This window comes from Neltuma alba, unplaced genomic scaffold, assembly GCF_004799145.2.
Source record: "Neltuma alba isolate B1F8T4 unplaced genomic scaffold, ASM479914v2 tig00005826_pilon, whole genome shotgun sequence".
Taxonomy (NCBI): domain Eukaryota; kingdom Viridiplantae; phylum Streptophyta; class Magnoliopsida; order Fabales; family Fabaceae; genus Neltuma; species Neltuma alba.
In genome coordinates this window covers 12,200-24,436 of record NW_021634244.1, presented here as the reverse complement: position 1 = coordinate 24,436, position 12,237 = coordinate 12,200, and the positions used below count along the sequence as shown (strand labels likewise).

At 38.2% G+C, this 12,237-nt stretch overlaps 2 protein-coding genes across 2 annotated transcripts; one reads left to right on the top strand and one right to left on the bottom strand.

Moving 5' to 3' along the window:
• The first annotated feature begins 733 nt into the window (after positions 1-733).
• Positions 734-4,621, top strand: LOC114748803 (ribosomal protein L11 methyltransferase-like). Its single transcript, XM_028937258.1, is given in 8 exon segments — positions 734-1,001; positions 1,674-1,757; positions 2,288-2,428; positions 2,640-2,705; positions 2,905-3,072; positions 3,567-3,703; positions 3,705-3,873; positions 4,180-4,621. Coding segments are annotated over 8 exon segments (1,176 nt in total). The 5' UTR covers positions 734-740; the 3' UTR covers positions 4,330-4,621.
• A 6,428-nt stretch (positions 4,622-11,049) lies between these two features.
• LOC114748800 (ethylene-responsive transcription factor 4) lies at positions 11,050-12,237 on the bottom strand. The gene has a single exon (XM_028937255.1). It carries the CDS (start codon positions 12,027-12,029, stop codon positions 11,403-11,405), a length of 627 nt encoding a protein of 208 aa, XP_028793088.1. The 5' UTR covers positions 12,030-12,237; the 3' UTR covers positions 11,050-11,402.

The following is a 12,237-nucleotide window of genomic DNA, read 5'->3' as shown; positions in this document are numbered from 1 at the left end:
TGAAAAATAAGTCATGTTCAGAAAATACAAGAATATAAAGAAGTTTACTTTTTATATGACTAATTAAATATATTGATACTATATATAATAAATAAATCACTCAGAGCAATTTTTAAGCAATAAAGTAAGAGGTGATTAAAACTAGAAGTTAGAATCAAACACTCTTTTGTAAAAAAGATATTAATAAAACTAAATAAAATTTTGTGCATTCGGACAACATCTAAAATATCAAATCACACTTATAATAAATACTACAATTTATTATTATAGCTTTGTATTTGATATTGATATTATTTATTTATAATTGATAATTTAATATCAGCGGGTGGGATAAGTCATGGAGTGTCTAGAATTTAAGCTCTCTTGACCCACAAAAATAATAATTTAAAATAAATTATTTTTATTTAAAAATTTAAAACTTAACTAAAATATTTTTTTTAATGTATAGGTATGTTTTCATTAAAAGTAATTTTTTGAGGTACTATTTGGTACACAATATTAGCATTTTTTTTCAGTAAAAATTTAAACCTTAATTTGTTGAGGGATCAGTGCCATCCTTGACTAAAATATCATAAAATAACTTTTGCCTATACAACAACAAGAACAATATTCTGGTCAACAAAAAAAAACAAGAACAATATTCAAATTTATGAAAAAACATATGTCGAAAAGTTACGTCCATTTAAAATAAAAAATAATACTATGAATTTAGAGGAGCAAATTGTACTTCAGACACGGTCATGGCATCGTGGCTTTTCCTCAGGCGGCTTGCCGTCGCACTTGGAGCTCACTCACCCGCTCTTTCCCGTCGCCTCATTCCCTTGTCATCTTCTCTGTTCAGTCACTGCTCTTCATCTCCATCCTGTTTTTCAAGCTTCAGACTCAGGAACCAATGGCTACCCCACAGGAAGATTTCCGCAACTTCTTCGGAGGCTGTAGGAGACTATTCCCTTGCCACGCCTTACCTTTCGGTTCTAATTCACTGTCCCAAAGATGTCGCAGTAAGCTTTTATCTCTTTTATTTCTTTTCTCATTCTTTTGATGTGATGAGTCAAGCTTTTAGCTCTTCAGCTGACAAAAGTTCAAAAATTTGAGTCACCCATGGCGTGAAATGAGCGTATGTTTCATTTATGGGTTAGTACTCTTGACTGGTGTTTGACTTTTTTTCGTTTTCTTTAGTATGTCTTGTCAACTTTGACAGGACACGAATATGGGCCAAACATATGATATGTGGGTCTTCTGCTGGTTGCTCAGCAACCGAAAAAAAAAAAATGCAATACTCAACCTCCCATGTGAAATAAATGTTTGTTTCCTTTATGGGATTCTTCTGATTTTTGACTTATGTTTGTAAAATGGACCGAAACGTATAAAGGTGTTTATATATGTGAGCCACTGATATAAACGCTAACAAAATGTAAAATGGAATATTCCATTGGCCAATCACAAGAATTGTTAATGTAGTTGACCAATCTACTAAACTTAAATGTGATTATTGACCAATCTCAGTAAATGGAGCACATGAGCTATGCTGCATTGTTAATTGTTAATGTAGTTGATCTTATGTGAAAAGAACGATGAACTAGGCTGCCATAATAAATTTAGTTGTACTAAAACATATTAGGGTGGTGAAAAATTTATAATGTTTGACGGGAATTCCTCCTCTTTTTCACAAGGATGGGCTTGCAGACGCTCTCTTATGCTTTGGCGCAGGTTCTGCCAGCACGGATGAGGATGATTTCTGTGCAAATACTGATGAGGTACAATTTTGCCAAATTAGACTACAATTTTGTCCCTTTTTTGGGGAATAATATTTCATGCTATATGCTCTGGCTTCTCAACTGTCATATTGGACCTATACTTAATTATGGACAACGTTTTGATATTAGAAAATTGGAATTAGGCCAATGATGGCAATAGATAGAGTATAGGATGAAAATCATATTGAGTTTTGATATTTTTGATTCATAATGTTTACGGTGTCTAGTCTATTTGGTTATTAGAGCTATAAATGAATATCAAGCAAATAGTATTTTCGAGGTCTTGAATTATTAATAAATCTTAGTTCTAAAATTAAGCAACATGAAGCAAATCTTAACTCCTTTACCATCTAGCAGTGCTCATATTGGAAAATTTTCTAGTTCCCCTAAACCAGAGAAATAATGTGCTGCTGTTGCTTCATGCCATTTATATGTGTCTACATAAAACATCGATAGAATATGAAAAATGTTGGAAAGCAAAAGTATTAATAGACTTATTTTGAATTCTTAGAGAACTTTAATTTATGCAGGTTTGCATTAGTTCCATTTTCCCTGAAGATCAGGACATAAATATGTGCATTTCACTCGCTGCTGATTCCATTGGTTTGAAAAAAACACCAAGATATGAAGTTAAAATTGGTGAACATGATGACTGGGTAAAGAAAACTCAGGTCAATTTCTGCTCTGTTCTTTTATGCTTCATTTTTTCACTATATTTATCTTATTATCATTTTCTGTCTATAGGGACTAATTCCCCACATTATCTAGTCTCTGTTCAGTTATGTGTATAGAGCAGCTTTGGAGCTTTGAGATTACTCGTACTCAATGCCAGAATTTATCATTGCAAATAAGCTGATCAAATATGACTCGCCATTTTTGCAGGAATCATTTCATCCAATAGAGATCACTGAAGGTCTATGGGTTGTGCCCAAGTGGATAACTCCTCCTGTATGTTGTTACTGTTGTTGATCATGCTTAGACAATCTCTCCACACACGCTTGCACGCGCACATGTGCACACACAAAATCTAGTACGTGAGGTCTTCTTATATACATCAATACACCTAAGTTCGCTGCTTTCTGGGATTATTAGTCTTTTGTCATTATCAAACAAAGACATGGAATCAGCTATTGCTTCACTTATACAGGATAGTCAAGCAACAAATATAATTCTGAATCCTGGACTAGCCTTTGGGACAGGAGAGCACCCAACTACTAAACTGAGCCTATTACTCTTACATGGCTGCATAAAAGGGGGAGAACACATACTGGACTATGGCACAGGCTCTGGAATTCTTTCAATTGCAGCGCTTAAGGTATACACTTGTTGATAAGCACACCTTAGAATTTGAAGAGTTGCGAGGCATGCAAAATTATTATATTGATGCCCATACTGAGAACGGAAAGCGAGATGCTCAAGCAGCAGCAGAACCAGGGATACTCTTGTGGTCTTGGTACATTGCATAGTCTTCATCCACGTGGACTGTTGAATGCAGTTGTTAAATGTTAAGGATGTGTGATATTTGTTGCAGGGTCCTCATGTGTTAGTAGCTTTGTTTTTTTGATCGCCCTTAATTTTTCATAATACTAATAACATGGATTTCTTGAGAAGTTGTTGTTCTGTTTTCATAATATGCTCTTCTTTTTATTTTGAAGTCAACCTTTTTCTTATGTTTTAAAATTCAGAAAATAGTCAGGATTATGCATCATGCATTAGTATTTTCTGCTCTTTCTTTACGCTCTGCTCATGCTTTGTATTTATACCAGCTGACTCTTTAATTCCCATTTTGCAATATGGCTGCCACGCCAGTTTGGTGCTGCCTTTGCTTTTGGAATTGATATAGATTCTCAAGCAATTGCATCTGCATCTCAAAATGCCACCCTAAACAACTTAGGACCAGACAAAATGCAACTGTATCTTTTAACTGGATCCTCCCCTTCATGCGAATGTGGAAGGACAAAACAGATCTGAGATGACAATTGCTACAGAAAAGAACAAGTATGATGTGGTTGTTGCAAATATACTCTTAAATCCTCTAATAGACCTTGCAGATCAAATTGTTTCTTATGCAAAACCTGGAGCAATTATTGGTCTCTCCGGCATCTTATGTGAACAGGTGAATTTGAAGTTGATATAATGTAAAAAATTTTCTTTCTCTATTCGAGATGTAGCCTCCCTTTTCTCTCAAGTTGTACGGGAGATTCTTTAAGTAGACCAAAATAATCACCAATAGAAATGTAAGCACATCAGATTTTGATCTATTGGGAAAATTTACCTTGGACATACTTGCGTGTCTATTCATAAATGATTTGGTCCATTCATCTTTTATTAAGCAGGTCTACCTGAGAATTACTTTTGATTCTTCTGGAGACAGGACCAACAAATGATGGGAACACTTAAATGTGATTGTTTTTTGATGCAGGTTCAATACATCTTAGAAAGATACTTACTTCTCTTGGAAGGCACAGTAGTGTCGGAAATGGATGGTTGGGCTTGTGTTAGCGGCAGAAAGAGAAGTAATCTGGTGTGTGGTAGCATCATCTTTAATACAAGTAGTGGGAGGCATCTCTGACCTGTCATACCTTGAATTGTGATAAAATTTGCAGATAGATTCCCCAGTTTCATTCCTTGAACTACTCTTTAAAACATTTTGTCAAAGAAAAAAAATTGTATTATTCTCAATTATTCTTTTTCCCTCTTCAAATTTGCAAGAGATACGCAATGTATTGTAACAGTAATTCTAGAATCCAAGTGGGGCGTCAGAACAGAACTCATTTTGTGCTTCTATTTTTGTTTTGGAGACAAATTTGTTTTCCAAGATCATGTAGTAGCTCGGTCATGGTCATTGAATTTCTCAATTCTCATCTGAACTGCAGCTAGAACAGTGTTATCTGCATTCTTGTTTACATCAGATGTTTGATAAAACTAAATCTAAGAATGATCCTGAATTTCGTCTTGTCCGTTATTCAAGTGAGCTCGGATACTAATGAAGGACACGGCAAGAAGGGAAGTCATGAACAGCAGAACAGTATCCTTGTGATTCTCATACTCATTGCTAACGTGAGGCAGAGAGAGAGAGAGAGAGGGAGAGTAATTTCAGGAGCAGGCCTATGAGTAGGTCTCACATTTCCCAGCCACTTCGTTGTTGGATTATGAGACCCTATTTATAGGATTGTCTGAATAGGGTTATGTTGCCTCCCTCAAATTTCTGCGGCACTCGTAGCATGACGTTGATGCTTACCAGAACCAGATTCACTGTCCCCCTTAACACTTGTTTCACTGTTAATCATTCCCCCAAGCCAGTTAACCTGTCCCCTTTTACATCTGTATCATTAGCAAAGGACTCACCTTTATTCTTTTTCCCCCCCACAGTTGGTGGTGGCCTCACATGACGCACAGTTGTACACACACACATATTAATTCCAGTCCTTGTTATAAAATCTTATATTAGAATGAGAAATAGTATCACTAGATCAAATCTCAGACAGCGTTAAACTTATACGAGAGTGGCTGGCTCAATTTGTATGTTGGTGATAAGGAGCATTATGGAACATTGTCGGGTTATGCAATCCAATTCCCTTTGTCCAGCAAGTGAGTGATGATCTAGCCATCCCTCACTGCCCCAATGTTGGTTGGACAAGGTAATCGTGACCATAATTTACAGCCACTTCTCTGCTTGGTCTCATCTCTGCGTAACCCCCTCCCCTCTTCAATGGCAATAGCTTAATGCACTCACTTGGTATTTTTATCACATTTGTTCCGGAAATATATTATGTGTAAAAAAAAAAGGTAAATGCTGAAAAAAATCTCCCTTGGAAATATTTGTTGCCCAAAATTTTTTTGTACTTAGGTCATTCAACTATTTTTTTTTACATGCAAATTTCTTGCTTTGATGATTTACGCAAATGGTTGAAGAATGGTTTCACCCGCCTAGAGAAAAATTAGACCATTAAAACTATTTTTCCTTATTAAAAGATTGCGTCTGTTAAGATGAGCTGCGCATCTTTTTTTAGAGACAAAACAGAAGGCAAATATTTACAAATAGGTCTTATACACTACTCCCTCCGTTCCTTATTATAAGAGACATTTGATGCTTATAGCATGTTTCTATATATAAGAGACACTTAAAAGTTGTCTCTACTTTTTTGTATTGGTTTCCTATTTTACCCATATTTATTGTCTCCAACTCACACTCTCTCTCCTTTCCACTTCTCTTTTTTTTAATAATTTACTATTGTTCTCTCTCATGCTCTCTCTCCTAATTAATGAGGGCATTTTTGGAAAAAAAATTATACTTTTCACGCATTGATTGTTCTTAACTAATTTTAACTGTTTTTTGAACAACGTAATTCGGTTATTCGTCTCTTATAATAAGGAACGGAGGGAGTATTATTTACAAGTGAAGAAGATTTTTTGTGGGGACTTAGGATAAATTTCACGTAGCTTTGGTCATAAATATTTTAATTAACGAGTTGGTTTAGTTAGTAAAGAGTTAGCTCATAACTCAATAACTCATAAAGTTATGAGTTCAAATTCTGCTGTTGATACGAAAATTTAGTTAATAGACGATCTGCAAGTACTTCGATAAATACCTTTTTAATCTGAAAATATATCCTGACTTTTCGGATTCAATTCATTTAAACTTTTCAATATCAAAAAAAAATTAATGGGAGGTTTTTGAGCAATTTTTGTTTTGAAGAAATCGGCGTGACGGGCACGAAAGGAAAGAGGAGAGAAAAGAGGAAGAGAAGATGCGGGCGAATGGAATCGGGGAAAGCAAAGGGAAAGATGAAATGAAGGCTGCCATGAAACATCCTTTCCCAGGTAACGGATATGGATTCTGTCCATTCAGACCGACCATAAATAAATAAATAAATGAAAGGGCGAATTGAAAATCCGCCGACGCGCCGATGCCCACTCTAACTGTCTGTCCATCATCAGACCCCACTGGTGGCTCCGTACTCTTTGCCCGCTCCCCTTCCCACGTGATCCCCTCCACGTGTCTCCCTCCCACCCGCTCTTCCTCGGTTTCATGGTACCCCTACATCCCCCGCTTGGCCTTTATCTGCTTCGCCCCATTCCTCCCCCGTGGGACCCATCCCCTCCTCGCGGCCGCCGCGCTCCCTCCCTTTTCCTGGCCCCTCCTTTTCTCCACTCATCTCAATTTTTTAATTAATTATTATAAGAAACAACAATTAATTGCGGCCGCCTGCTTGGTTCCCCCCATGCTCCCCCGCTCTTCTTGCCATTGGATCTCAGGAAAAGTCACATGAATAAATCTGAACTTGTCACCGGATCTTCAATCGCAGGACTGTTATTTTTTCAAAAAGCAGAAGGTATTTTGGTAATTTTGTGCATGAATATGTTTTTATAAATAAAATGTCAATAGGTCTCCCTGTTTTAATTTTTGGTCATTATTATATATAAAATCGTGATACAGTCCAGATTCGTATCTCCATTTCGTGTGTCTTGAGGCCTCCCTTTTGCCGCCATTTGAGCATATTTAAATGAATAATAACTCGGCCGCTTCCTTTTTCTTTTAAAAAAAAAAACTCGGGGGAAACATTGGCGGCGCTCATTATAAATGAAAACAAGGGGATTGTGCCGGAATTTTGGTGCCATATATAAATGATAGTAGTAGTTAATAATTCTATCTAATACGTATTATCAATAAAACTTATTTATCATAGACAATTGACTTAATAAATTTTTTTAATATACTCAAGTAGTTTTCATACTACCTCTGGTCCTAATTAGTGACTAATTTGAGGATATTAAAGAAATGAGCTGAGTAGTTATTTGTCCTAATAAATAGGTGTTATCTTTCATAAAATATCCTTACTAATCAAGTGTATTATCTAGAATTATAATTATTAGAAGGATGATCTTAAAAAAATTGAGTAAGTATGAGAGACAAAGTGGATTAAGGTCTTATATTAAGGGAAGAAGCAGGGACGGCAGGTGAAGGATATGAAAATGGCGTAAAATAATGAGAGGCGCACAGTGAGGCCAACAAAGGTGGTTGAACATGAGAATTGAATACGACAGCGCTTTTGGGATGAAGGCATGGAAGACGAAGAGATGAGAGTGAGCAGGAAAGTAAATGGAGGACACCATCCAATCCACAGCGTACACATTCACACATACTCCTTCTAATCCGTATCTATCATATCGGCGGCCATTCTGTTTCTGACTGTGTCTGCAGGTCAAAATAATCGGTTCTTGGGCGATATCATGGTTGATTCGCCGAATCATATATAACAGTACCTGAAATTATTACGTTTCTTTTATTCAAAGGGCACAAAGTTGGAACGTGATAGGTGACCAGATGGCCGCAATACTTTTTTTAAAAAAGTGGAAGGGGGGGGGGGCAGCGAAATTAAGAAAAAGATAAGACGGATGGTGGGTAGTATAAGAAATGAATATATATATTAGGTTGCGTACATGCAGGGCATGATCCTCATTAAAAGGGGGAAAAACCAATGGGTTAGTATTAAATTAAGAAAAGGAAGAAGATAAAAGAGCGCAGGAAGGGATTAGGATTGGAGAGGAGGGGAGGAGAAGGAAGGGAATAAAAGTGGGGGGCAGAGGGAAGAAGCAGCGCTGAAACATCACGTGAAGACAACATCAACTCCGACAGCTGCATAGTCAACACGCTCATCCCCTTGTGGGCCCCCCCACCTCCTTTTACATGCCGCCTCCTCATTGGCCTTCTCTTCCCCCACCCGCGCGTTTTCGCCGCCCCTGCCGCCTCCCTCTAAGCTCCAACTCATTATCACTACTCGTATTTGCCTCCATTTAAAACATGCGCTTGAATTTCTGAACGTAAAAACTAATTATTTAATTTAAATATGTATACTAAATTTGTATTATTTTTTTTAGAATATCCTTACTCATCATGTCATGTGTATTAATTAAAATCCGTAACATTTACCGTTAGGAGGCTAACCAGTATTCTTGCCCTCCAAAATGATCCACCATTTAAACTTTAAAAAAAAAACAACAACAACAAAAGGTGGGTAAATGGGAGTGTTAACAGAAATATGGGTAAGCGAGGGATGACACGTTGGTGGAGCCGGTATTGGGCGTAGGATTGGGTTGCATCGAGATTCGCAGCACCCCAATACACGACAACGAATCACACCAATCACGAGGTAGCCCCTGAATTTTATACCTATGCCCCGCCTGCCAGTCCTCCTTCACGCTATCCCTTCCCGTTACAAATAAATACTGCCAACCCAAAAAAGAAGAAGAAAAAACTACTGAAAACGTTAACATAACACTTATAATATGAAACCCTGCGTAAAGATGAGCATGTTAAAAAATAAAAAAGAATTGCTTGATGATGTTATCCTCTGTGTCATTGCATTAGCCTTGAGTTAAAGAGGGGGTTGTGGGAAAACTGGGTAGTTTCATGGGCAATAAAATAAGGCGGCCAACGGAATTGTGATTTGTGAGCCTGGTGTTGTGGTACTTTAGTTGTCAGCGTGTGCTCCATTTATTTGAAGTTTGACCAAACCCTACTAATAATGTGGTTTCAACCCTGGCTTGCTTTTCTGCTCCTTCAATCGCCACTATCTCCGGCAGCACAAAATAGGAGTACACTGTACCAAACTTTGTGGCCTTTTCCACTCACCAAATGCCTACTCTGTTCTTTCGTTTTTTTTTTATTTAATATTTGCTCCCAATTGTTGTGGCACATAATGCATTTTGTCCTATCCTACGCCTGTTTTTCAACTCCTCCGATATAAATGAGTTGAAGAATAGAGGCAAATTAATGCCGACAAAATATGCAAGCTCACTCCTTGTTTGTACTATTAATTTTTCCCCCTGTTTATTGCTTTTTATTTTTCTTTTGAATTATTTTGCTAGAGCAGGTTAAATAGAAAAGTTAGAAAAGAAGGAATTAGATGAGAAAATGAATAATACTACCCCTTGTCCTTAATATAAAACCCCATTTAACTTTTTTATTGATCCTAAATATAAGACCCGAATCTATTCTGCCTCTTATATTCACTATATTTTTTAAAATAATCCTTCTAATAATTATAGTTTTAACTAAAATATTTGATTAGTAAGGATATTTTAGGAAAGACAACACCTATTTATTACAAATAACTAACTTAATTTTTTTCTTAATTTTCTCAAATTAGTCAACTGACTCTTATAATTAAGACCGGAAGTTGTATAATACATTGACATATCCCATACGCGTCGCGCCATCCTTCAAAATTTACCACCACTGATCACTCCCCGCCGCACGCTCCATGTAATGATTCATAATATTCTTGCCGCCTTTTTTACTCCACGCAAACCCCCGGAAAAAAAAAAGGGCTTCTTAACGCTCCCTCTTGTTTGAATGGGGGGGGTCCACAGTGACTCCAGAAATGTTATGCATTTTTTTTGCTACAGTAACGTTTTCAAATCTAAAAAAAATTTATCCGGTCCTTAATATAGGATCTAATTTTAAATTAATTTTGATATTAAATATAAGACCTATTTTTTTTTATATTTATCAGTTTTTTTCTAAATTACTCCTATAAATACTCTATCAACTATAACCACGTACAAGAAGAAAAGAGGTATTAAGAAATATAATTATGATATTTAAAGAAAAATATATTATTTTTCTTATAATCAATTAACTTATCTAATTTTCTTAATCTAATGAGTCTAGACTGAAGGAGTATTCAAACTCAAATCTAGACCGTGTGTGTGTGTGTCATTTTAAGATGAGAATTTATAAATTTCTCATAAATTTAAAATGTTAAGAATAACAATGTACTCCTCCAGTCCTAAATATAAGACCCTTATATACATGTATAAAGGTCTGACATTTAGAATCGGAAGAGTAGTAGTTACCAGTATAATTTAAAAAGGAAGTTGTACTCCGTATATCCAAGCCAACAAACAAATGAACAAATGAAGGCTAATAGCAACATTGCGTCGCCTATCATCTTAAGTGAAAAATATGAACCAATCAGGAAACAAGAGACCCACACGACAATGCCCAATCAAACGCGCAACAATGCCGGCGACATGTCTGTCAGATCTCAACCAACATAATCCGTAAGGACCACGTCAGTTGCCTCCCTGTTTGGTTCATCGGAAAATGCACGAAAATCCCACCGCTTCACCAACCGCTTCTTAAATCCTGTTCCTCTTTTTTTTTTAACAAGCCCCGACCCAAATGGCATCCCTCTGCTCTGCATAATAATTTTACCATTTAACCTGTAACCATTAAACCTACTCTCGACGGCGGAAATAAGCGAGCTCACCAAAAGGTTCAATCTTTAAACGAGATCAGAAATAGAATTAATTTTATATATGGTCAACATAAATTGCAGAAACAACAGTGAGAATCTCCTAATAGCTTCTCGGTTCGCCCAAAAAAAAAAAAAACAAAACGCCTGCTTTGGGTTATAATCTATATACACATCCGCTCGAGTCATCCTCATCAACAAATCCGAGCATGTCAGCTACGTCCTCGTACACGAACGCCCCCTGTCTATGTCTCTCCGTAGAGAGTGGTTCTGTTCTTCCAAAATGGTTCACTAGGAAAACACTCATTAACAGTAATAAAGCGATGGAATGATGGTGGGGAAAAGAGATCTTAAGCCGTCAGGTCTTCGAAGCGAGGCCAGATCAAGCAACTTCCGCCGGAGGAGCAAGGTTAAGATCGAGATCCAGAAGCCTCCGGGGCTGGGGAGCACGCACATAGTCCACAACAGACGACGAGTCGGAGTCACTCTGCGCACTACCGGCGTCGGGACGTAAATCGGTCACCGGGCGGTCAAACCCGCACATCTCGCGGCGGCCAACGCTTTTCATGTTGTCAGCCCTCGCAAACGCGTCGAAGAACACAACGGGACGAGCCACGGGGATGAGGGGAAAGCCCGCAGCACCGATGCCGGTACAAAGAGGCGTGAGGCTAAGGTCTAACGGCGGCGGAGACGAAGAATCCAGGGTGCTGCTCTGGCTAGGACTGCGGGTGGAGTTGTTGGTGTTATTTACAAGCTCAGAAGGAGTGGGGAAATTGGTCTTGGCCTTGGCTCCACGGAAGTCCCGCGCAGCTTTGTCGTAGGCACGCGCCGCCTCCTCAGCGGTGTCAAAAGTGCCAAGCCAAACCCGGGTTTTCTTACCGGGGTCCCGGATCTCGGCGGCGTAACGGCCCCAAGGCCTCTTCCTGACGCCGCGATAGCGAATCTCTTTGGCGGAGAGAGTGGGGTCGGTGGGTGCAGCAAGGGAGATGGGTGGGTCTCGGGGAGCCATTGGAAAGGGAGCAAGAGAAATAGGAGTCCAGAGAATGAGGACGAAAGATGAAGGAAAAGACGGAGACAATGTCTGAGGAAGAGCAAACGGAGTTGGAGGCGTTATATAAGCGAAGAGGAAGAAAGAGAGAGAGTGTGGGTGTGTGTGCGTGCGTGTAATAAAGCTACGCTCCTTTTAGGCGCTTGACGCTTACCCTCAACGTGGCTTC